The sequence below is a fragment of the Acipenser ruthenus genome, chromosome 24, assembly GCF_902713425.1.
Source record: "Acipenser ruthenus chromosome 24, fAciRut3.2 maternal haplotype, whole genome shotgun sequence".
Taxonomy (NCBI): domain Eukaryota; kingdom Metazoa; phylum Chordata; class Actinopteri; order Acipenseriformes; family Acipenseridae; genus Acipenser; species Acipenser ruthenus.
The window spans coordinates 6,188,900-6,214,862 of record NC_081212.1 but is presented as its reverse complement, the minus strand read 5'-3'; the positions used below and the strand labels follow the sequence as shown (position 1 = coordinate 6,214,862).

General features: G+C 39.5%; 1 protein-coding gene across 1 annotated transcript; it reads right to left on the bottom strand.

Moving 5' to 3' along the window:
• Positions 1-10,309: 10,309 nt before the first annotated feature.
• LOC117429847 (14-3-3 protein gamma-B) lies at positions 10,310-25,530 on the bottom strand. Its single transcript, XM_034049723.3, has 2 exons — positions 25,282-25,530; positions 10,310-14,136 (listed from the first exon to the last, which is right to left on the bottom strand). Exons 1-2 carry the CDS (start codon positions 25,522-25,524, stop codon positions 13,480-13,482), a joined length of 900 nt encoding a protein of 299 aa, XP_033905614.2. The 5' UTR covers positions 25,525-25,530; the 3' UTR covers positions 10,310-13,479.
• Positions 25,531-25,963: the final 433 nt, after the last annotated feature.

Genomic DNA, 25,963 nt, shown 5'->3' with positions numbered 1-25,963 from the left:
ACTGCAAAAAGACCTGCAATGCCTATAACTACAGGCTCCTATGTGGAGATGTAGATTGTCAAGGAACAGGGAGTCATGTAAGAATACTAAAACACAGTGCTCCTGTTCACAAAGCTTCAACACATGACTTACTTCAAAATCGTTTTGTAATTGCTGTTATGATATATTCATGAAACTGTTCTGCACTGCTGGTGGCTTCTTTAACTACAGTAATGAACAGTTCTGTTACTTAAAACAAATTCGTCAAACCAGTCTTTAAATAACTCATGAGTTAAATCACTGGGAATAGAGCCTTGTAATAGGGCTAAGACAAGCTGAGAGCATACCACACACACGCATGCACATTCATATACAGCTCTGCTAGCTATCTGCCTCCACAATGCAGCACACTGTATCCATAACCAATTTCCATAGCAACAGAGACTGTACAGTCAGTCTTCAACAGCCAATCAGACAGCCTTCTTCCCAGTGAAAGCAGCATCATGTGATGAAAGGCAGAGTGGAGCAGAGACCTTCAAGTCTGCGTTGGAAACGCCAGGGGGTTGAGAGCCAGCCTGCTGCTAGAGGCCCTTTGGACATGAGAACATTCCAGGCCCCATCAGCTGGGATTGCATTCCCACAAGCAGCCAAACAAAACCAAATGTTCTGTCAAACAGCTGATAAAAACTCTGTATCACATCCACTTAGCCACCTAGGCAGCTTGGGATTCTCAATAACTTTATTACCTGGCTTGCTATTGGATACTCAGCTGGTGACGTCATTGGCTTTTGCACAGATTCCATTCAGATTACATGCCTCGAGCTGTCAAGACAAAGTAGGTCAGCTCTCAAAAAGCTTCCTCTATTCTTACTGAGAAGCAAAGAGTAGGTAGCGGGGTTTCAAAAAATATAGCGTTACACATCCCCACGTGTTGCTACAACTGTTTAAATAACACGCCTGTCATTTTTATTTTCATTGTCAACATCCTGACAACTTTTTTACATTTATAACTTTTGTTTCAAAGCACTTTATAAAATGTCCGCTCTAGTGCATTGATAGTGTCAGGATTATTGCCCACGTTGTCAAACAGGTAACACAGCAATAACGATGCATGATGTGGTACGGAACAGAAAAACCAGAGCACTTGTTCTGTTTGTTTTCTTTTTTTTTTTTTTTTTTTAAAGAGCTTGAAAAGAGCTTTGAAACAGACTTTAAAGTTATAAGTGTAAAAAAGTTGTTAGGATGTTGACAATGAAAAGAAAAATGACAGGTACGTTATTTAAACAGTTGTAGCAACACGTGATGACATCTAACGCTATATTTGTTTGGAACCCCACTATTTACTCTTTAAGGTAAACCAGTGGTCAGAGCAACATCAGTAGTGCGGTCTTAAAAGCACCTGCCAACCAAGAGCCTACTATAAGCTGATATCCACTCAACAAGAGGCCAGAGCAACTCTGAACAGGTGAAAATCAGATGGTATCATTACACAATATATATTTAAATAAGAATGATTAAACAGTGCAGCTCACGTCAATATCAGGGCATATTGAATGCATATACTGATCTGAGTGAAACAATCAGGGGAAATGTAGAGATGAGACTATACACTGAATTTAGATGCAAGCTATCTTGCAAATTCCTTCTGAAATACATTCATCTTAAACCAACGTCATCTTAAAAACCCCGAAATGTGTATGAAATTGTTCATACAAATGGTTTTGCAGTTCTGGGTACCTATTTTGACAAAAAATCAAGAAACTAAGGTTTGTCTGTCAATGTATCTCTTTCTAGGTCATTTCACCTGTGAGGGGTGAAAGTATTAATGACAGGAAAGAATGTGTTGAAGGGACAGGGACAGTTTTGAGGTAACCTAGATTTGTACCACATATATATTTGAATCATAAAAATACATATTGCTATAACATGTGTTTCTTTCAAAACTGCACATGGAAGACCTGCAGTATTGAGAATGGAAGTACACTAAAGGTTAAAACTGCTACAGTAGTGTGCAGATCTACCGAAACACCTCGAGGGTTGTCATTTATATACCCACCTGCATAAAAACCTCAGGGTGTGAGAATTTCAATTTTCGGTCTGTAATCGGTGATACAGAAACAACAGGCACAAAGTCTCCTGCATTTTATCATTTGTGGATATGTGTTCCTTTTCTCTTACTATTCTTAATTAATTGCATGGGTGGCCTGTTAAAGTCCTCAATTAAATGAGACAATCACTAATTTGCGTATTTTGACAAATGTCCAAGATTTCCAGTTCCAGTGGTTTGATTTCATATGCACAACAAATCAAAACTACAGAAGCAATGGGGGATTCTAATAAATTAGCACACTGTTGTATTTCATTCACTATAGCCCCATTTGATTGAATATAGAAGTGTTTTTCACATTCTACCTTTTTTCAGCACTACAGAGGCTAACTCACCTTAAGTTTCCTGTACTTGTGAAACAGCCGTCCACCCGTCAGCTCACCGCTCTGCAGGACGTCAGAATACATTTAACTTGTGTGAGGTCTCAGCTGCTACTCTTCGTTCAGTAAACCAAAAATCCCAATAGGGCTAACATTATAATCCCAGTGCATTACCTTGAAAAAACACCAGCAGACTGCGGCATTACCAACAACAGTAACCCACTTCATTGAAGATAATTGGAAAAATCTTCCATGAATCTAAGAAATAGGGGTGTATTCAATCAAAAAACACTGCACTGCTTACTGAGCTGTCTTGATGGTGCGATTCAGTCAGAGCTCATTCAATCATACCTTCAATAAAAACATATGTTAACCGCCGCTCTGGAAAATGAATTTCAATGCTGTCATTGAACAATCAATCAATCAATCAATCACATTATTTTAATATAGCCCAATTTAACAGCAGAATCAAATGGACAGTTAAAAAGAAATAAAAGTAAAATAAAACACAAAATATAATCACAAATCAATGATTTTGATACAGTGTCTTTTCATGGCAGAGCCTTCTGAAAGCACTTCAACAGAACTCAGAACCGCTCCTGAAAAATGTTCTGTATTGGAAGCTGTGAGCCCGATGATACTCGTGTAAAAATCCGATGCAGATCCTTCTTGACACTCACCTCAGAATGAAGCATGAGGTACAGCAATGTGCCTGATAGCAATGTGCAACTGAAGGGCCTGTGCTTGCATTGTCGGTGGTGCGGTCCATGTATTTGAATGAGTCAATTCTGGCTCCAGACATCACAGATGCATCCTGAAGGTGCTGTCACCACCTCCGGTAGCACAGTGGAACAGCGAGACCCTCTTTTTTGCGCTGTGACCTTTGACCAATGGGGGTTGCTGACAGGCAATCGCTCACCACCGCGCATTCTGTGCCTTCTTTAGAACAGCACTTGCTGCCAATCAGATCGGGCAGGGCAGCTACCTTGTGGGGTGGCATCTTTAACATTGGCTGTACATACAGGGCTAAAAGATGCCGTTATAATCCCAATGTATTAGCCTGATGAAACCCTAGAGCCACAGCATTACCAGATTCGGAACAAATACTGCGCAGCTGTCCTGATACTGTAGCACACTGTCTAGTACGGATATGGCACAGAAATGGCTTACCAGCTTGTATGTCTAAATATGAATGTGTTACCGTTCTATAAACAGCTCATACCATAGTAGCTGCCATTGTGTTACCATGGTCCCTTAGTGTGTAGACCATTGTATTGCCTTTGGAGTGCCAATTTATGGCTACTGAAGATAATTTTTTAAGGATTAATAACTAGGTTACTGTGACTGATTTAGTTGGAATTAAAGAGTCCATATTTTATTGATCACTGTTTAGATTCGTCAGTGTTTCTCTTCACTGTGTCTGTTGTTTCAGTTTCACTCTAATCGCCAAGAAATAATCCATCCAATTTCTTTCTTATGCCAATATAAAACTATGTCTATTTGCTTTTATCATATATATCTTGTTTGTTATTTTATGTACTGTTTCCTATTTCAAATGAATTGATTGATTGAGTTCAGTTGTGAATTCGAACCACAGACAGGTGTTTTAAAAGGGGAATCAAGTTGAGTTTTGAATTTTGAAAGAGAGACCATTAGAGAACTGAACTGCAACACAGAGTTGGAGAAAATAAGCAGGTTGGAATTGCTATAAATGGTAAAGGTTACTTTAATTTATCTGTATTAAATCTGTACCTGGGTATTGCAGAAGAACAGTCTACTGCATTCTTCTTTGCACATCTCTCTCTCTCCTTTGACAATGTTACAAGGGGCAATTTCTCTATATTAATGTGGAAGACCAGCATTATACTTATGAAGTCAGGTCATTCCTGTATCTGTATGGAGGCTTTGTAATCTTTTGTACGGTGTGATAGGTGTCGGAAGGGTGCAGCTGGGAGATATGCTAATAACTGCATGCTTATTATAGCCTTAGCAACAAGGAGGGGATTGGGTGTCATACTGGCAGAGCTTTGCTGCTATTGGCTGCCTGCAAGATGGCTCTAGCAGCAGCATTTTACTCCATGAAAGAGACACTCCAGGGGGCTGCTGTCTGTCTGGGCTGTGTTCAGAACCTCCAGCCTGCCACTTTGGTTTGTCAAAAAGCAAAAAGTCAATGCCTTGCAGGAAATAAACAGATGTGCATGAATATTCATAGGCAATTGATTAAACCGCATTGCCTCTGGATTGGACAGTGTTGCCCTGGTTTGGAACCTTTTTGTCAAATTACTGTAGCTTCTGTTCAGTAGAGGCTAGGTTACATGACACTGAGCTTAATGCTTTAGCCCATGCTGTTTGAAAAAGACTGTTTTGGGATGTGTGCTGCCGACTTATGCATTGTAGCATGCATATCTTTTTCAGCCACTGTTAACTTCATTTTAAAACAACATATTAACTAACCTGATTACCAGTTAAAGATGCATTGTAAGGAGATTTCCAATCCCACGATATCGCCTCAAACGTCAAAACAGACAGACCACCAAGACTCGTTTGAAACAAGCACATCTGTATATAAAAACAATGTTCTGAAAAATGCAATCTGTGTGGCACCTCTTTTGGGTGGTGTTACATGTGATTTGTTTTGTATTTTGTATTCCTAATGCATAGAATTTTATTGAAATTGAGTTATTTACATTATAATGGTGAAAGTGGTTAAGAATGGTTTAGAAGTGATGCAATGATAATGGCTGCCCCTGTATAACACAACAGAACACCACACTATAGCACTGCAGCAGCAGATAAAGCTGCTGTGAATGTGGGGTTATCATCCTCAGTAATAACAGCAAAGCCTTTAATTCTCCAGGGGTGAGAGCACATTGGCTAATTAAAGATTCAGAGCCCCACAATCATAGCTCAGTTCTACACTATATTTATCAGAAAGCAGGCCTTGCTGACACTCCAGTTTGTTTATGTTCCTAATAGGTGGCTGTAAGGGACACAAGCTGAAACTTTGTACCTGTGAGACAAATAGTTAAGCAGGTTTATTTTTGTCACCCGTACCTCCAAACACGACATGAATCTTCAATATTTGAACCCCATTTTGTCTTATTCTTCAGCTCTGAAACCCGTGCATTTATCAGCTCACAATCGAGCAGAAGAGAAGAGATCTCAAATTGAAATCTGAAATACTGAACCAGGTACCTCCAATTTCTTTTATAACTCAATAGAGGTTTTTACTGATTGATTCAATCATCCTATTGCCTGCTGGGATAAGCTACAGCTGAAATTTTCTTAGAGCATTTTCCCAGAGCATGGGAATCTCCTTTTATTGCATCACCCACCTACTTGTGTTTAAACTGGGATTATCTCAAAACAAAAGTGTTTCCAAGAGGTTTCCTGGTGCTGTAAAAGGTCTACACTACATTGTAAAAACTGTACAGCTATGGCCATAAATCAGAGAAACCACAACATGTTATCGCAAAAGTCTACTGGAAGCCATAATAGTAGTTCAGTATTTCATGTTAGATTTTCATTAAGTATATGGAAAACTACGAAGCGGTATGTAATTAAATATGTGAATGTATCATTATTCAGCAGGTTTCACAAAATGTGTTATAGGGTAATGCAAAACCTTTGATCATGGCGGTAGAACTAGGTGTAAAATATGCAAGGTTTTTTTGCAAATATTTGAAAAGCACTATAAATGTAATGAATGGCAAATCCACTTGACTGTAAGCTCTTGTGGTGCTGAAATTAGCTCGTATTGTACAGCACCTTGCTGTGGACTTTGTGATTACCTCTATCCCCATAGCAATAGCTAGAAAATAGAGGCTATTTCAGCTGCTCATTATTGTCCAACATCATCACTGCAGCTTGACAGCTCTGTACTGATGAGTAGCAGTAATTACTCTAGATGTTCCTGGGGGGGCAGCAGAATGTATTGTAATGCATTCTATTGCCCCCCTCCCTCCTCCTCTACAGCAGACTCTTCCTGTCTCTGCTTTTTGCTTTACCAATGGGTGGGTGCAGTATTCTCCAGGGGTGAGAGCACATTGGTACTGATGTACTGGGCTGTAATTGTAATGCTAGTACTTCCAGATAGTTACAGTAAACTAATACTGGGTGCAGTTTGCAGGGAAGGGATACCTCTGCCTAAGTGATATAAAAACATCCACCCATAGAGCTGTGAATCAGTGCACCGAACAACACATTTGTCTCCTTGACTTGTAAGTTATATCTTACAGTAAGCTTGCAATGCTGGCTGAGTATTTTCCAGTATGGAGTTAGTAAACCAGTTCATGTTTGGTTTGCATTGTTTTCATCTGAACTGCAACACAATTGTAGAATATGATTTGTCTTCTGCATTGAAAATACTGATCATTGTACCAAAGCAGTGAGCAGTGAGCAGTGAACGCAGGCAGCTAACGAGCTTGATTTTGTACAGTTAATGGGAAGGTTGATGACCTGGCTCTGCTTTCTCTTCAAATAGATTAGAATGAATCAGAAACCTAAGTAGAAAACACAAGATGCTGTATATAGGGTATACCGAGGCTCTGGAATCAGGCATCACAGGTATTATTGTCAATATTGGTTGTCTCTCTATTTCTGTGTGAAATGCATTTAAACAAAGAGTACCAAATTCAAATCCACTAACCCTAATACAGTCCATGGTTCTTTTTTGCAAAGGAATCAGATTACTTTTAAGAATGAAGATCTCAATTCCCAGTTCATCCCAATCTGTGTCATCACCCTGACAGCAATCTATGTTAAAAATGTTCTGACAACACGCTATGAAGCATCGTATGGCACATCCGGTTCAACACTGTGATCAAATATGTATGCAGCTGGTCAAAGTAAGTAATTTATTTCAAAGCATTTCTCAAACCTCACTGTAATGAGGTTGTTTCACTTAGGCCATCCTTGGAGACACTGTTAAAAGCCAAAGAAAGATCACACAGACACTCTAGAATGTCCCTTATTCACAACAGTGTGCTATAGGATCTCTCAATGGCTCTTACTCAATACTGCAAACAGCTGTTTTAAGAGGGGGTTGATTCACAGTTCCTTGGGGAGGGCCGGGTAGTGCAGTGATCTTATCAAAGGGAATCAGCTCTTAAAGGATGCTGCCTTTTTCTATTTGGTATTGGGCCATGCCATGCCAGATGGGCTTCAATTTAGTGGCTCAACGCCTCACTTGAAAAATTCAATATATCTTCTCTCCACTACCCATCATTATCTTGTTGATGTTAATCCCAGATGGAAAAAGGGAAATACATCTATCAGCTTCTTAGCAGAGGAGTGACAGGGTGCATCATAAGGCAGGCATCATAGGCAATAGTGTATGTTATGCTGATTAGTGTGTTCTCTGTTTAATAGGACAGCCACACCCCGTTGACTAACATATCAAACAAAAGAAAAAGATAAATAAATGTAAAAATAACAACAGACACATGAAATGTCCCCTCCTTGTACTGGAGCGATCTTTAGCAGAAATATTTCTGATCTTTGATGCAGCTGGTGTCTTTTCCGTTGAAGACATTTTAAAGAAATCATGCAGCTCTATGAACTGTGTTCAATTACACCGTGTAACAATTTTTTTTTTTTTTTGTTCCTGGGTAGTAAGTGTTATTTCCTAATTGCTTATGCCTCAAAAGTATAGAAAATGGCTATTATTCAAACTTTGCTTTTGTGACCAGGACAGTGATATTTTGAAATGTACCTATTTTCCAGAACATTCCAGATAGATTCAGTGCTGAGTAAACTTGGAGTAACTTCTAGAACTTTCTAGAACTTTCCAGTAATATAAATAGTAGTATAAATACAGGGGCCTTAAGCCCACCAGTTCAGTTTAGTTCCAGCTGCCTAAGTGGATACATATCTGCATTTTTCTGAGATGGCATCAAGGTCATAGGAGACTTCAAAATGGTGGCATTCCTGATGGGTCTCCAAGGCGGTTTTACCAAGTTTCCCTGCTACCTTTGCCTTTGGGACAGCAGGGACACCAAGGCGTACTACCACAGGCGGGACTGGCCACAGCGGACCGAGTTCTCTGTGGGGAGGAACAACGTCAAGTGGGAGCCACTACTGGACTTTGAACGCCGCTACCAAGGACAGTATAACGAGAACATGATGGGAGACTACATTTGGGGGCTGATTCGTGAAAGTGATTTACAGTATAATCGTAAATCTCGAAAAACTACTCACTTCTAAATCTTTTGTAGTCATTTTTGTATTACTTTAGTATAAATACATGTTAATTTGGATTCATATGTTGTTTTTTTCTGACTATGTGAACGAAAAGACACAAATTCACCCATTTTCTCATTGGAAATAGGTAAATTTCAAAATATCACTGTTCTGGTCACAAAAGCAAAGTTTGTGGGGAATAATAGCCATTTTCTATACTTTTGAGGCATAAGCAATTAGGAAATAACACTTACTACCCAGGAACAAAAATTGTGTTACATAGTGTTATTTACCGGCTGCCAGGTTCCTAAATGCAGTGTAACAGGTAGTGCATCAATCAGGCAAATGTTTAAGTGATAAAAATATGCATATTTACACTATTCTTATGGGAATTTTCATCAGTAACCACATATTATACGGAAATGGGTACATTTCACAGAAATCATGAAATCCATGATAACTGTGAAAAAAAGAGTCTTATTCATGAGTAATAAAAAGCTAATTCTAATTAAGGGCATTTACTTGTGAGAATAACCTTGAGGAAATAATGTAACAGCAGGATGAAAGTAATAGCCTTGTTTTTTTATGAATGCAATACAGCTTGATGTTTGTGAAACTGTTCAAGGCTGAAAATTCCATTTTAATTTAATTCATAAAAACATTGGAAACACTTTCTTTTTGATGTGGTTATTCAGAGACAGTGTGACAGAGTGAAAACTAAAGAGAAACGCACTCCATCACTACAGTCATACGTCATTGACATTATCCTAAAGACTATATTTTTAATACTGGTTGTTTGTGATTAACATATTATAATTGTAATAAACCTGGGCCATCACCACAGACAGGTTATGTGAGATTCACTTATGGTCTGGTAGGAATGGCTAGGCAGAACCCCAAATTTACACCAAGCCAAACTGTCAGAATGTGTTCTGTTATTGTAACAGATTCAGTTGTTGGTTTAGTAGGCTCCATCAACACAACGAGTTGCCCGCACCAGATTTTTTTTTCTTTTTTTAAAGGTGCATTCAGTGGGAGTTGTGTGCTAGCTGGATGAGAAGCTGTCTGGTCTAGCAGTCACAGGGCAAAAAACATTTTCAGTTCAGTCACTGAAAACAGAACTAAACATGAATTCAATTTTGGTAGATTAACAAGGTTTTGTCCTACAATGCCCTTTGCTGTGACAGCTCACAGTAGCCTCTGTCTTTTTTCAAAACAGACACATGCCTGATTGCAAGAAACAATGACTATTTATTCCCGCAACCCTGCCTCGGCTGACTCCTGCATTCAGACAACCGTAGCCTCTGTGTTCTTATCTTGCCCTTTTTTTGTCCTCAGGGTTGAATGTTGGATTGTCTTCAGCCTAGCTGTTGTCTGTGGCAAAGCACAGTACCTGTGAGCTTCTTTCACAGTACAGTAAAATCTCTAGAAGCCAAACTTATTGTGGCCTGGGGGCATTCAAATTATAACAAGTGCAGCATTGTTTATATGACTTTCTTAATTAAGGCACCACCTAGAAAAGATGTTATAATACACAACTTACTGTATTGTATATACAAGAAAGAGGGGGCTGGTTAGCACATTAATGACAACAGGGCAAAAGCACACAACAAGACAGGTTACGAGGGGGCTGTTCACACACACATACGCACAAGCATGCACGAACACACACACACACCAGTCGGGATAATAATATGAAATAAATGACAATTAAAAATGTATGTTTATGTTAAGAAACCAATAACTTTAATGAGCAATAGAAGGCAACCAACTCTCCGAAAATGTATACATGCTTTTGCAATAATATTTGATCAACAATTCTTTCTCACCTGCTGATTGTAGCTCCCCCCTCCCCCACACCCATCTTACATTTACCCAAGAGCAGCCCCAGCCCCAGACACAGCCGGTTAAGTCACAGGAAATCTGGCTTGGCTCATTTAGGCTCACATTGTGCCTCCCCAACAGTCCCACTGTCTCCCAGGTTAACTAAATATGTTTCAACAATGGTGCAGCAGGACATGCATATAATTGTAAACTGCCACAAAATTCCTTTACCTGTTTTAGTGTGCATTTTATTTTCTTAATCTTAATCAACAGCAATGAGAGAAAAAAAAAAGCACAGTTTTGTAAACCATTTGACGTCATGTTATGTGTTTTATAAATAATACGAAAGAAATGTAAAACCTTGGCTTTCAAGTAATATTATTTTACTGGCAGTACAGAACTACTTTAGAAACTGGCAGTTTTGAAGGGCAATGCTTTTCCGCTACATTTTGTCTGGTCTATGCAGATCACTGCTCCTCCCACCAGGTCACCATGGATCTCCAATCAAATCGCAGCTAGATCAAGCCTATGGGCAGGTGATTATCTACGGGTTGCATGAGCTCACAGAAAGAATGAAAGTCCAATCCTAGATGCACATGCTTCTAAGCTGTCAATGCCACACGACTGGGCGCACAAATGCATTGTTAGAATTGTCCTAAAAAACTGCTACCCAAGGCCTTGTTTAGCAGTTGTAGTGATACTGTATTTGTCCGTGGTATATCATACTATGGTCCATTTACTATAAACAGATTACTGTTGCCATCTTCTGCAGTCTTTTTTCCTAAGCCTACAGTAGGTTGGACATTGTATCGTTCAGCGCCCTGTACTAATTTGACTGGACCTTGTTCACTTCTGATTGGAGTTAGTGGTCCAAAGCTTCCAGATAGCTGTTTCTTGATTTTACAGCTTCTCTCAGCTGTTACATGTGAGGCCTGTATGGTGCTGTATTCTTGCCTGTGTGTTTTTTGTATCTTGTAAGTTTTGTTGCCCTGTTCTGTACCCAGGATGCTCTTGGAAACGAGATGATTCATCTAAGTGAGGTGTTTCCTGGTGGCATTACAACGCGGAAATGAACAAAATGCAGCATGGGAAATAAATCGCTCATTTTAAGTTTTAGGGTAAGCTAGGTGAAAAAATTGGCAATACACAATAAATGCAACAACGGTTTATGTTTTGGGCTTTGCATTTCAGGACAAGATTCTTGGCTTTAATAAGAATAAATAAATAAATAAATAAATAAATAAATAAATAAATAAATAAATATACAAAAATAATGGTCTTTGTTGTTGCTGTTGGGTTGTTTCCCTGATGTTCTCTAATGTAATCTTTTATTTTACAAGCTAAGGTTTTCTTTTTTAATGCATTTTAATAGGATAAGCAGAATATGTACATAAAGTAAACTAGATTTGAGACAACACAGGTCTCCTCTCCAGGTCAACTGAATCTCAATTACAGTTATTTTTATTTTACTCACTGTGAACTTTCTCTACATCGAGTTTCCACTTAAAGCTAGTGTATTTTATATACATATTCTTCTTTAAATGTATTGGGGGAGAAAAAAAATAGTTTTGTTGGAACTTCTGTATGGAGCTGATTTTACAGCACTAAACTACCACGTTTTCAAAGGAATTAGTGACATTGCCACATAACACCAAAACAGCAGTGAAACTGTGCAGTGGAACAGGTCGTTTTGCTCACGTGCGACCGCTACGTATGACTCAAGATATTCCATCACTGAGGAAACGGCTAAAAAATGGTCCGTGCGTGAAATAATTCCTTACAGAAACACGGAGTGAAAAATTAACCACTGCTCAAACCGTAAACTGTTCACTGCATAACATGACAAAAAAAAATAAAACACAAAACGGAAAGATTCATTCTAGAACAACATACACTTATTAATTATAATAATTTCACCATGACAAACACCAGACAGTAAGATTAAGCTAACACTGGTGTTTTTTTCTTTTCTTTTTGTTTAACAAATCATGTATAGAATTGCATGTCACTATAGCAACATCAATAACAGGTCAATGAATTGTTAACGATCACTATTCAGTATAGCGTACTTTAGCAAATTAAAAATAAATAAATCAGTTTGTCTGAAGACTAGTTTTCTTTCTCATAGGAATACATAACACCTACAGCATAAGTTAATAAATTCAAGCTACTGTATATAAATACGTCACCAGCATGCAAAGTATTGTATCATTGAGATTAATGGAGTAATCGTATTACACTGGAGAAACAGTATCATAGGCAAGTGCATTTCTTTTAAAATAAAAAAATAAAAACAAAAAAAGCTGCTTTAAGATCATTTCCCATTTTACACTTTGAATAGCCTGCCTTTAATAATGCCTTTAGCCAAAACGAGTGTAGGGTTCCAGTAGTTTTTAAACGAGCTCGGAAATCTCTAATTAGGTAGGATAACGTTTTAAAATCAGGGTGGGAGTTAATATCAGTGATTTTAAATCCATATTATTTTAAAAACTCAATAAAGAGGTTTGGTAGAATGGGAAAAGTTTTAATTGGCCGAGACAATCTTCTATAATTGATCCCTACCTTCATGTTAACATTGCATGAAAGGGAATTAAGCGTGTTTTATTCCACGGTTACTTCCCATTAGAAAACATGACTAAAGTTATTAATTTTTAATTAAAGCATTCTGAACATTTTTAAAATTCCAATTTAAAAAAAAAAAGTTTGATTTTAATTTGAAAAAGAAAATCTTTGCCCTCCCATGCACTTACTGGAACCTTTACAAACTTTTTTTTTTTTTGAGGCGTTCACATTCAAGTTGTAACATTTTTCCCTAGCTTTTTTGTTTTTGTTTAAGTAAGCAGCTCCACTTATTTGTTTTGTACTACAGAACAGTCCATACGCCAGTGTGAGGCTGCCATCCGAACCCAGCAACAGCCACTCTGAATTTCTGCAAGTGGTGTTTTGGCAAATGTCGAAGAGGCAATCAAGAAGAGGTTACCACTCGGAATCGGTTCCCTTCACTTTTTTTTCATGGAAAAACAAAAGACTGCGGTAGTAGCTTTGGCTGCGGCTGCCAAGTCCACCGGCCTAGTTGTTGGTCTCTCCGGCGTCGTCATCCTGCTGGTCGCTTGTCCAGAGTGTCAAGTTGTCTCGCAGGAGCTGCATGATGAGCGTTGAGTCCTTGTAGGAGTCTTCGTTGAGGGTGTCTAGCTCGGCAATGGCGTCGTCGAAGGCGGTTTTGGCCAGGTGGCAGGCTTGCTCGGGTGCGTTCTGGATCTCGTAGTAGAAAACAGAGTAATTCAAGGCGAGGCCCAGGCGGATGGGGTGGGTGGGCTGCATGTGCTCCTTGCTGATCTCGTGCGCCTCGCTGTAAGCCTTCTCCGAGGACTCCACCACCGTTGCCCGCTTCTCCCCCGTCGCCACCTCGGCCAGGTAGCGGTAGTAGTCTCCCTTCATCTTCAGGTAGAAGACCTTGCTCTCGTGCTGCGTCTCGCTGCAGTTCTTGATCAGGAAGTTGTCCAGCAGGTTGAGCACGTCCTGGCACACCGTCTCCAGCTCCTTCTCGATCTTCTCGCGGTAAGCCCGCACCATCTCAATCTTCTTCTCGTTGCCGTCGGCGGAGGTCTTCTGCTCGATGCTGCTGACCACTCTCCAGGATGAACGTCTGGCCCCCACCACGTTCTTGTAGGCCACAGAGAGCAGGTTCCTTTCTTCGTTGGAAAGGGCCTCGTTCAGCTCCGTCACCTGCGAGAAACGAGACACTCGAGATTAGGGTCAGGTATTCAGAGATGATTCGGGAAGGTGGCCTAGTCAATATCAGATCTAGATTGCCATCCGGTTTATTACAATTAGTATAGTAAAACATTAAAAGTACAATGCAAGTGCAAGGCTTTTCATGTTAGTCACAATAGTAATACTGCTGTACCTACACAGTAGTTAACCCCTTGCAGACAGCCCATCATAATTCAGATCGAATTAGATCGATGACAATATTGCATACACTCGGTGACAAGAGTGGTATTGTTTTTCAAATTAGCATAAAAGCCTTCATCAGACTTCAGACAATCAACCAAAACACAGTTAGTCGGTCAATAAACCAGAAGCAATATATATTTTTTGCTTTCTGCTGGGAGATTCAGCAATCAAAAGTACAAAGTTTACCTGAAATCATATTAAAAATCGCCCAAAATGTTCAAAAAAAGAAATTAACTAAATATTTACTGTTGTGAAACATCCATAGGATAAATTCATCCCCGAAGTTTAATCAAACATATACAGATACAAAGTAATTGAAACCATAGCAACTATGGTTTCAATTACTGTATACCATGGCTTCAAAGAGCATAAATTACTGGAAACCATACTAAATCTCGCTACATAACCAAGAATGCTTACCAACCCAAAATATGTATGTATATGTATGTGTGTGTATATATATATATATATACAGAAGATGTGATCAAATGACAGAAGGAGAGGAAGATCTCGGACAATAAACTTCTTCAAACCGATTCTAATAAAGAACTAGGTAATCATACATTTCACTATAGGATGAAACACTTTTCTTAATAATCTTTAGACCTTTAGCGTTTTAGAAAGGTATAATACTACATACTTTATTTGCACTCATACTTTGTATCAGTGCAAATATCCACCTACAGTCAAGTCATGTCAGGCGGACCTGAAAAGGGTAGAATTTTCAGTCAGTAAACAGTTAATGTGTTAATGTGTACCACTTAAAATGAAGTGTTTTCTTGAATTCTAGTTAGAAGTAACACATGCGCTCTCATGACCTGAAATATTCAAACAATTGAAAGCCTGTGCAATTATTTCTGCTAACAGCATACTGTGGGCATTCCTTCTTCCGTGCTGCTAAGTGTACCCTCTGGTTATGCACCTCTCGATATTCTAATGACATATTCCATTCAGTACACGGCGTTTCCCTTCCACTGGAAAAGTCTGCTGTGGTGTACCATACAAAAAAAAAACCCCAAAAAAACATTCTTTTCAGTTTGTACCAATTGTCAGTGAAACATTCCCAGGTTTAGTAAAAACTACAGTAAAGAAATCCATGGCGTTATATTGGATAAGAGATGTTCATGTAAATACTGTGGCAGTGCAACTGTAGACTGTCTGTTTAATGTATGTCAGTACTGAAGCATGTTAACTTTACACAGCCGCTCATAATTAAAACCAGTAAATAAAAGGCCATGATTACAGGGGAGGGGGTTCGTTATGTAGTATCTTATTACATCCCTATACAATTGTTTCGTAATCACATAATTGTCCGTTATATATATTTTAGTGATAAAGGCCATCCAGAAGTGTCAGCCGGTACCTCCACTATCGGGAAGTTGAACTGGTAGTGTTCTGTTAAAGCTTGCTGAATACTACATGTATAATACAGACGGTTTGGCATTGGTGACATCATACTATCTGATGTTTGTTGTTTCATACTTTGCATGAAATTGTTTGGATGTCCCAGTTTTTTTGTACCTCAGAGGTGACAACCCTAAGCTGCAATGGTACAAACCACTGGTCGAATGGTAATGTAGTGGCATCGTCTTTATATGATGGTATCACAATGGCAGTCCCATGTATAACAGTGCCATATCCCACACTGATGATACTTTTCACTGATGGTAAAATAAGGGTTTTATCACAGCAAGACAACCTGGTCTTTTTCACTGCTTTCAACACCATTCTTAACATCGTTTTTAGTTGTCAGCTAAATATATAGAAAGATATGGTGATAAAACACCAGGACATGGAGGATATCCAAGCCTATACTGCCACTGAAACAGACAGATAGTTCCAGGGAGGATCCACTAAGACACCTCATCGATATCAAAAAACACTAGGATCACGCAAGACCCTGATGACCATAACATGCCAATATGTTTCAAGGATAAGGATGGATTTCATGCACATCTTGCACAAACTTGTACTTCAAAATCTTACAAATTCCTTCTGTTATCCATGAATCTTCCAACTGGCATTTTTTGTGCAAGGCATCCATGAAATATTCCCCTATCCTAGTCACCCTTGCATAGTTCTTACATTCAATTTGCATTATAGTCTTGCTTTATCCTTGTAGGGACGCTGCTTTCATTAAGACAGCAGCTGTGTAATGCCTTTCAATGGCTTTAATACCCTCTTATAATGTCATTCCAATTGGGTTTCTGTGGAATACCCTGTCACCACTTTGAACATTCACTGTATAACACATTTCAATGAGCAATTACGAGACACGAGACAACTGTGTAATGATGCTTACAATAAAAAACAACTGCCTGGAAAGCCAGTGGAGAAATACTGTTTTTTAAAGTCCTGCAGTGCATCACAGACAGCCATTCTGCCACATAGTATATTAGGATTGCCAGTATACAATTAAATAAGGTGGCATGCCGTTGTGCACACAAGTAGAGGCAGTCCAAATCTGCATGAAATATGCAACAAACTGCAGAAATATTCAGCAGATATCTGTGGGGCGTTCTGCGGAGCACCTTGTGTGTTTAGGGTTTGCATTAATACTAATGGAAATCAAGTAAAGATAATCATATCAAACATATACAATTACAAAGCAAGGCAATTGATGCATGCTTTTCCCTTGGAGAGTGCTCTTGGTAGCAGGTTTCAGTTTGGATAGTTTACACTTGCTTGTAGGTCATGTCAAAAGCATGTTTAGAAACATCTTGATGTAGGATAGAGCACAGGTATTATGCCAGTCAAACAGAATATACCTTTCAGCTTCTACTTCAGTGATGTGGGTGAAGAATAGATCTATCAATGCAATTACTTTCACACTTAAATTATTAGCTAGTGTAGAGATAATTCAGATGACATACAGCAAATATCGCAAACGTCTACCGGGAGCCATAATAGTGGTACAGCAGTTCAATGTTAGATTTTGAAATGTCATATTTTCCAATTGTTGTCATTTTTTCATTAAGTATGTGAAAAACTACAAAGCGGTATGTAATTCAATATGTTAAGGTAACATTATTCAGCAGGTTTCATTTGACTTTATGAAGCAAAATGAGTTAATTCTATAGGGTGATGCTAATGGCCATAGTTGTATATAGTCTCACTGACTGAACCTACAGCCAGAATTTGTTAAACTCTCATTATCTCAGCTAATTATGTCTGAAGTAGAGAAGGCATTATTCTATTCATTCTATTAATTATGCTAAATACCTTCTAAAGAGAGCAGGGCTTTGGAATATACAAGAGCCAGGCAGCAAGAGAACTAGAGCACCAGGACCTACATCCTGTAAAAAAGTAACGTATAGACAGATGGACAGGCTACTCTACATACCCCCTGATAACTTGCTATTAGCTTCTTCCCAATTGGATAAGCAGGAATAGATAGATACATGCTAAGATGTCGTTTTTATTTGTTGTGCATATGAAATAAAGCCACTCAAACTGAACATCTTGGAAGATTGTCAAAATAGACAAATTAGTGCTTGTCTTTTGATGACTTTAATAGGCCACACATGCAATTAATTGAAAATAGTAAAAGAAAAGGAACACATAGCCGCTAAAATGCATGAGACTTTTTAGAAGTTGTTTAAGATGCCTAAATAAAGCACAAAGTGGTCTAACATTTTCACACGATTACTGACCGAAAAAATTCTCACACCCAGAGGTTTTCATGCAGGTAGGTATATAAAAGGATACAAATGACAAATCTTGAGGTGTTCTAATACATTTGCAAACTGCTGTATACAGAGAGTTGAACAGACAAACAGACAGATGCCTGCATGTGTAGAGTCAATAATTAAAGAATGCAAGTTTCATCAAATCTGGACAAGCTGCATATTACTTCCCCCCCCCCCAGCGGGAGAGAATAAGGGGAGCAGAGAGACTGGAGCACCCCAGGCTTTACCTCAGGCATGCGAGGGATGCTATTAAACTACAGTTAAAGCTGGTACGTCTTGAAGCTCGGCTCCTTATTTATTTACATGCAAGACGTCACAAACACAATCTGAGTGCAGGATTGTGCAGCCCGGGATCCTCTGGAGATCAAGTCTCTGATCTCAGCTAAACCGCTCTCATCCCCTCAGACTCCCTCAATCTGTCAGCCAGAGAGACTCAGAGACGAGACCATGGCTCTGGGTTTTACCCCAGTGTCAATAACGTCAAGAATATGTTTGCTTAACCATTAGCTGGTGATTGTCTGTTTTCAAAAAGAAGTCATGCAGATGCACTCTGAAGCAACGTGTTTTGTGAAGGGGATGGCATGTATGAGGATGCGTCATGAAAAAAACATTAATTTCAGTGTTTATGTCAGGGCGGTTGCAGCTATAACAAACAGGCCTCCGGGAAAGTTATACATTTGGTGGCATAAATTCGAATATATGAAAAGTGTTGCTTTTAAGATATATTTTTGACATTTAATTGTTATCCATTTGGGATCTTTCTATGTTCTCTTAAGGAGTCAAGGAAGAAATTCATAATGTGCAATTCCGTAGTTTCTATGGAAACAGATAACCCTGTGAGACTGTATTTATCACTGGCGGAGAGTGAGGGAGGGGGAGGGGGTGTGGGTGGAGTTACTAAATCCACACAGACCGACAAAGGGGGTCAATGCTATTGATCCAAAATGCTGGCGGATCTAAATACTAAGACTGTTTAAAAATTAAAATAGGATCAAGCCTGCCATTTTACTTTCTTTAAAAGCTAAAAAATACCCCAGAAAGACTCCAGACACACACTGATAGCGATTTCGGGTTTCACAGCGTGCTCTCCTTAAAAGATTTAGACAATAGCATTTAGATCCACCATCATTCAGAGCAGTGGAATAAACCTCAGGGTCTATAATACTATTGCAAGGATGGTCCAGCTGTTCACATTGACTTGAAATGTACAGTTCTAGTGGCCACATTGAAACCAGTACAGTATACTGAAGGTGTGTGCAGGGCTGAGCTACTTGGGATTCAACAAGATTGGGACTTAGCAGACTTCAAACTGTTTTTAATGTTATATAACCTTAAGCAGCTGTTACTTCTCAGTTGCAGCAGCTTCTAAAAATAAAGCACATAAAAGCATGTTATAGCTCAAGGGGCATTAAAAAACCAAAATGACTGCCCTGGTCCCTCATACAATATAGTTGTTTTAGAAAACAGAAGGTCACTTACAAGCCTGGGATTACAGGGCCTCTTCCTATAAAGAACTGGAGGGCACATCTCGTGCACAAGGAGCGATCCGAGAGGATGACAGAGACATGGGGGTTGTGGTTTTTATACATTCCAAGCACACTCAAATTCAATCAGAAAAAACATCAATGAAAAGTGCATTCAATTAACAGAGCGAATGGGCAAAAATGCAAATTCAAGGCACACATTATTGCTGTGGTTTTTTTCCCCTGTTGCTGCAATTTTTCTGCATTCAAGTTTTTTTTTTCTCTAGCTCCTGGTCATCCCTTGATGTTATCTCTTTGAAAGAAGAGAAGGAAAAAAAGCACCCAGCTAAAAGACAGGAGTGCTCGATAAAACAAGTTTTCATTGCCGTCAATCCCAAGAACACCAGCTTGCTGCAAAACACACATTAAAAAGGCTACCCTGCAAAAACAGATGTTTAACACCATATATAGGCTGTCAATCTGTGCTGCCGTAGCCCATTTTGAGGGTTTCAGAACACAGGCAAAGCAGAATTTTCACATTTAAATGTGGCAGCTTACACCGTGCCTCATTCATTTTGGGCCAGTTAATACATTCGGGATGGGGTAAAGTTTGTGCCGCGGCGAGTGCTACTTTACCCGCCAATTCAGCGCTGCGTCGTCAATCTGGATACATGTCTCCCAGTCTTTAAGTAAGGGGTTAGAGCTTTGTAAAAGGGCTCAGTGCTCTTTATTTGTTGAATTGTCCCAGACTTGTTGAATTCTCAGAAAAATATAGTCAGCATGGAATATCCAATTATCTTAAGAGTTTCTGTGCTACTGAGTGAACCTTTTATTTAAAATGGGTAGGTCAAAGGGAATTATTGCAAAAGCCATTATTTGCTGATGGCACCTCTTAACCACATAATATTAATAACACAGACACATTCAGAGGAGGGGTTCCCAAGATATAGCCTTCATAAACAAATTCAATCACAGGTGTACATTATATAAGCAAGCATAATTATTTCTAGTGGTTTCATAGGAGCAATTTGAAAGTAATAATGTGATTCTCTGAACAAACAGATCACTTTCAGTTAGTTGAGATGAAAGATGTTGAACGCTGTTACTGGCTTTGAGAATCCTCGAAGGTATGATAGATATGGCAATGCTCATTTTACGGGGTGCACAAACCATTTCGGATCCCAGAGCGCCCAATAAAGGCTTGGTTTGAAACATGCAAAACCCCGCGGCATCCTATGGAAGATTTATAGTGGCAGGTTGAGATAACACTTGGCTTATTACTAACTGGGATGACATCATTACAGTAAGCATGGGTAACCTACTTATCAAGTGCTGTAATTAAGTTATTACAGACATCTTGCAAACCAAGATGACATCAGAATGACATCATCAGGGGCTTTCAAGCATGAATAAGTGACTTAGCCAACATACCTTCAGGCTGTTAAGAGGAACGCAACTGCAGTGAGCTCTTAGGGCTGACTCTTAGTGCTTAGTGCTTCGGAAGTGAAGCTTCAGAAGGCACAAACAAAAGCCTTCATGCATTGAACAAAACCCAGTGTCCACTGACCAAGCTCAGATTGAATCAGAGATCCTCATCTTGTTAAAACCCCAATGTGCTCTGTATTGTGATTGCTCAGGATTACTGGTGGACAGTAGCATCACCAGCTCTATGGAAGTTAAAAACAAATTCCTCTAATTGTAGATTCACAAAGAGTTGTACTGTGATATATAACAAGGGCAATTACAACAGCAAAATCATCTGTTTTGGCTCTAGTATAGTGCAAGGAGAGGGTGGGTTTGGGTTTGTAGTGACTAAAGCTATGTTTCCATCTGTCACTGGGACTGGCTTGAAAGTGGTTTGAAATCAGCCTTGTTTATTTCCATCAACAGCAGATCGAGATCAAACCGGTTTCAAATGGGAACTCGAGCTGTCCAACCCGCACTGATGGTGGAAGTTACCTATTGAGCGGCCAATGCAAAGAACCAGAAAGCTGGGTTCTAAAATCTGCTTTAAAAAAATGATGCTGGCTAAAGATGAAGGCTGTGGATATATTATACTGTCAGGGAAATGTTGGAGATTGGCGGATTAACTCGTCAATAGCAATTCTACAGTACAGAATCGGGATGCGTACAGGTGACCTTTGACTTGTGTAATATCTACAGACTGGTTTCCAGCTGCAGATGCTGACCTCGCCTCACACCAGTGTGCAGTGATGGGAGGTGTTGCCAGCAGGCAGATTTGTATGAATAAGATCGTTGACGACAGGCTGTTAATGGAATTTAGATCTCATTTGAATCCACCTACCTCTGACTGTTTACATTCAAAATCCCCATTGTGCTCCAAAAAATACTGTTATTAAATGTAACATTTAAGACAATTAAACTAAATATATAACCTATATCACTAAATATCACTTTATAATTATATATAAAAAATAACACTCTGCTTAAAAAGGTTTAAAAATAACTACCTTTTCAATGAACAATTTTGCTTTAGTGAGCCTTGTCCTAGGTCACTGTCTGCATGTTTTCGCTCTGAGATAGAATGGGCTTCGATATCCTCGAACGGTCTTCCCAATTTGCATTGGAGCTTCATCTTCTTACCATGAATCTTTGTAACTGCTTGAGTCCTATGATGATAATAAAACCTCTGAATACGTGTTGAAACGCCCTTATGTTAAGAAGAATGATTGAAAAATGTCTTTCAAATTGCACCACTTCATACAAAAATTGGTCTTAGTCGTGCAAAACACACCCACTTGCTTAGGCAATGTGACCTGCCAGGATGATGTACAAGTAACCTAATAATTGACTTCATATTTCAAATGGCTGGTTAGGGCTTAAGTCAATGTAGCCTACATGACCCTGTACTGTACTGTGTAGTGCATGTGTTCTATACTGCTGACTGTGGCACAAGTGGCTGGGATTAGAAGTGCAGGGGAATCCCCACAGTCCCACTGAGTGGGCGAGGGTTTGGACACACCCAGAATCCATTATGATACCCAAAGGGTCGCTGTGCTGCCACTGCGCAGGTCAATGAGGAATAGCTCAGAGAATCAGCCCGGCCCCAGTTTCCTATGTACCCATGTAAAATGAAATCAACACACTTGCTCACTCAAGGAATGTACACTATCCTATAGTTCTCCTTAAAGGCAAATTGTCTATATATTGCAATTAAGTAATTTCTCACTTTTTTTTAATATATCATGTTTTTTTATATGATTCAATATAGGGAAGCATATTAGTGTTGCGCTGTGCACTGAACCCCATATGTGAAACATTTTATTTAATCCTGTGCAATACTGGTGTCATTCCCCACCTCATTCACTTTGCAGAGTCTTCACAGAAGCACTTTTGCTGGAATACATAATAACCCTGATCTAAACCTACACAATAACAGAGAATCATACAGAACAGCCATGATAGATTATTAAAAGGAGTACAACGTAGATCCCTTTCAGAAAGGAAACCGACTCTCCATGACACTGCTGCAATAAAGCCCATGAAGCTAGCTAACTACCTTTCGGTTTTCTTTACCCTCAGGTGCAGAGAGCAGTCTGCACTGGAAATCAGAGAGACAGTCAGCAACATGCAACACCCTACAATCAGTGTGCAACGATGACTGTGCATTTGATTTCAGGATGACAGACTCCCCAGTACACGAGAATTTCCAGTTCCTCTCGTAAGCATTCTACTGCAATCCCTGTTTCTCGAATGCAAGCACAGTGACACTATGAAAGGGCAACTCCTTGACCCAATTGCCACTTTCTACACTCCACATATCTGGAGCAGGGCGAGGCTGTTTAAGATTTTTGTCAAGACATTAAAACTCCTCATTTTTTATATATATATATACACACACACACACACACACACACACACACACACACATTATATGGTTAACTCACCATTACTAAGAACTGCTTTATGACTTTGTGCAGACATTCTTTAGAGTACAAAGTGCCTTATAGTCAGCACCTCTTTTGATGATATTTTATATATAATGATAAATGTCTCTCCATTTCTGTACTTGCCAACTCTGCTACTAATGTCAGTACATTAGGGCCTGCTGCCTTTAAAAGGTAAGATCATCTAATTGTAGTCCTACCAGTCTGCTCTGTTTTCAGATGCTCACAATGCATTGCTTGAACTAAGCAGGCATACTTCTTTTGTGTGCAAATTCCAGTACATGGTGTGTTATTATTCCACCAGTGGCAAGGACCTTTAAAGGGGTTTATAGAATAACCACACCACTGCATGCAATGTTTAATTATTTCCACTGACATTTCTGTCACGCTCAAGTTCCAAATCCTGCTGCACAACCACAAAGAGAATGTTGCATGTTATTAATGGCTAAAACCATTTCAAGAGAAAAAGAAATACGGGCTGGTGTGGAGGAGGAATGGTGCAATACACTACAGTCACATCTGCATCCTGGCACAGACTGCGACGACACGCCTCGTGTGAAAGAGCCTTCGTGTTCCATTCGAGAAGGTAACTCCCTCCCCAGCCCCCCCCCCCCCCCCCCCCCCCCCCCCCAGCCCCCCCCCCCCCCCCAGCCCCTCCAACACACCAGCTGCGAAGAACTGAGATGACAGCAGGAACCAAACGTGATTCTGTCTGATAATATACTGAACCATATACTGCAATACGACAAACTCAGAACCTTCTGGAAGGGTTTCTGCTGCCGCCCACGTTTCCACTGTGTAAGATCAGAGACAATGTCCTCCTTCTTAATATTGCAACCCATGCAAATGAAATGTGTAAATGACGGGTTTTTTAAGAATCTGATGTATTAAAAAAGACAAAACAGCATATAGTGAGATCTCCAGATCATCTGGATCCTCGTTTTTGCTCTGTAGCATAATTCATTATAATAATATTAATAATGAGAATAGACTGTTATAAATTTGCAAAATGTCATTTCGTAAATGAAAACTCTAGGTGGGGGGGGGGGGGGGGGCACAATATATGTTATTGCGTATATTAGTACTAGTGCAGCTGCAACAAAAATCAACGATTCGTTATATAGCAGCGATGTGTGTGTGCGAGTGTCATAGCATTATGTTAATTCATGACTCTACGTTACAATTTTTTTATTAAAATATTATTATAAATGAAATTGCACATGCAGTCAATGCTTTGATGGAATAGCGGTAGTACGGCAGACTGGACGCCGACCATCGATTATTCGGTATTAAAAAAATGCTGAATAATGAAAAGAAGCGGAGCAGCAGAAGGCACCGCCCCAAGATCAAATACCGAGTCCGCAATCGGGCACCTTTCCCGTTATCTTTGAATCCACTGGACGCCTGTTTTTTTGTTTTGTTTTGTTTTTTTTTCTTTCAACAAATGAAAGTATTCTTAATACTACATTACTCTAATTACCACCCACGACACTGTCATATATTTGCCTGACCTAAATTCATGGGCAACACACAGATGCAGGAGGTGGTATTGTGTGTTTGCCAATATTGTATTAGCGATTTGATAATATGACCCATAATATGACAGGAAGGAAATTTAACAAAAAACAAACAAACAAAAAACACCATATATTTAAATACAACATGCCTTAGCTTTTTTTTACGTCAGTACAATAAGGTTTTGACATGCACCTTGCATGCCCTATGCACAGTTTAATTAGAATAATTGATACCAATAGATACATGGAGATTTCACAGAGGGATACCTATACAGCCCCACAAATTAAAAGAAACGATCATTTGAAAAAGAAACGATCATCTAAAGAAGAAACGTACCGCTTTCATTGCAGCTGCCATATCATCATATCGTTCTGCTTGTTCGGCCAGCCTGGCTTTCTGCACCAGCTGCTCGCGGTCTACCATTTTTATTTCTCTTGATGACGCTTTTGTAAAATTTTGGAGAAAATGTTCAAATGTCGCTCCCAATGCAGTGAAATTGCAATGCGATCTGCTCGGTGCAGCTGCTCCCTGCTGTCTGCGCTTGCCGACGGGACACCCTTCTCGACCCCCCCACCCCATCTACCTTACACTACCCCGCGGTTACGTCACGCAGGCTGAAAAAAGGCGTGTCGCCCGGGCGTGACGTAACAACCCTTATAAGGGAAACCAGGACTTCCTGCATGGAAACAGTGTAGCGAATCAGAGGAGTCTACTGTCCAGTTTTTTCTGCACGAGTGGCGACTGGGAGATGGAGTTGTTTTCCTAAAATAGAGTTTTCTCTCAAAGACAAGTGAGGAAACGCCCAATTTAGAGAACTACATTTCCCATATTACATAGGCATTAGATGCAAAGAAAGATATTCTAGAACACTTCTAAAATGAAGTTGTGTGTGCTGTTGTAGTGACATTTGGAACTGCACTATTAATTATATAAAAAGGCGTTGCACCATTTTTTTTGTTTTCTTGAGAAACACCGTTAGTGATTGGAATTGTTATCTGGATGTAGTGCAATATTCTGT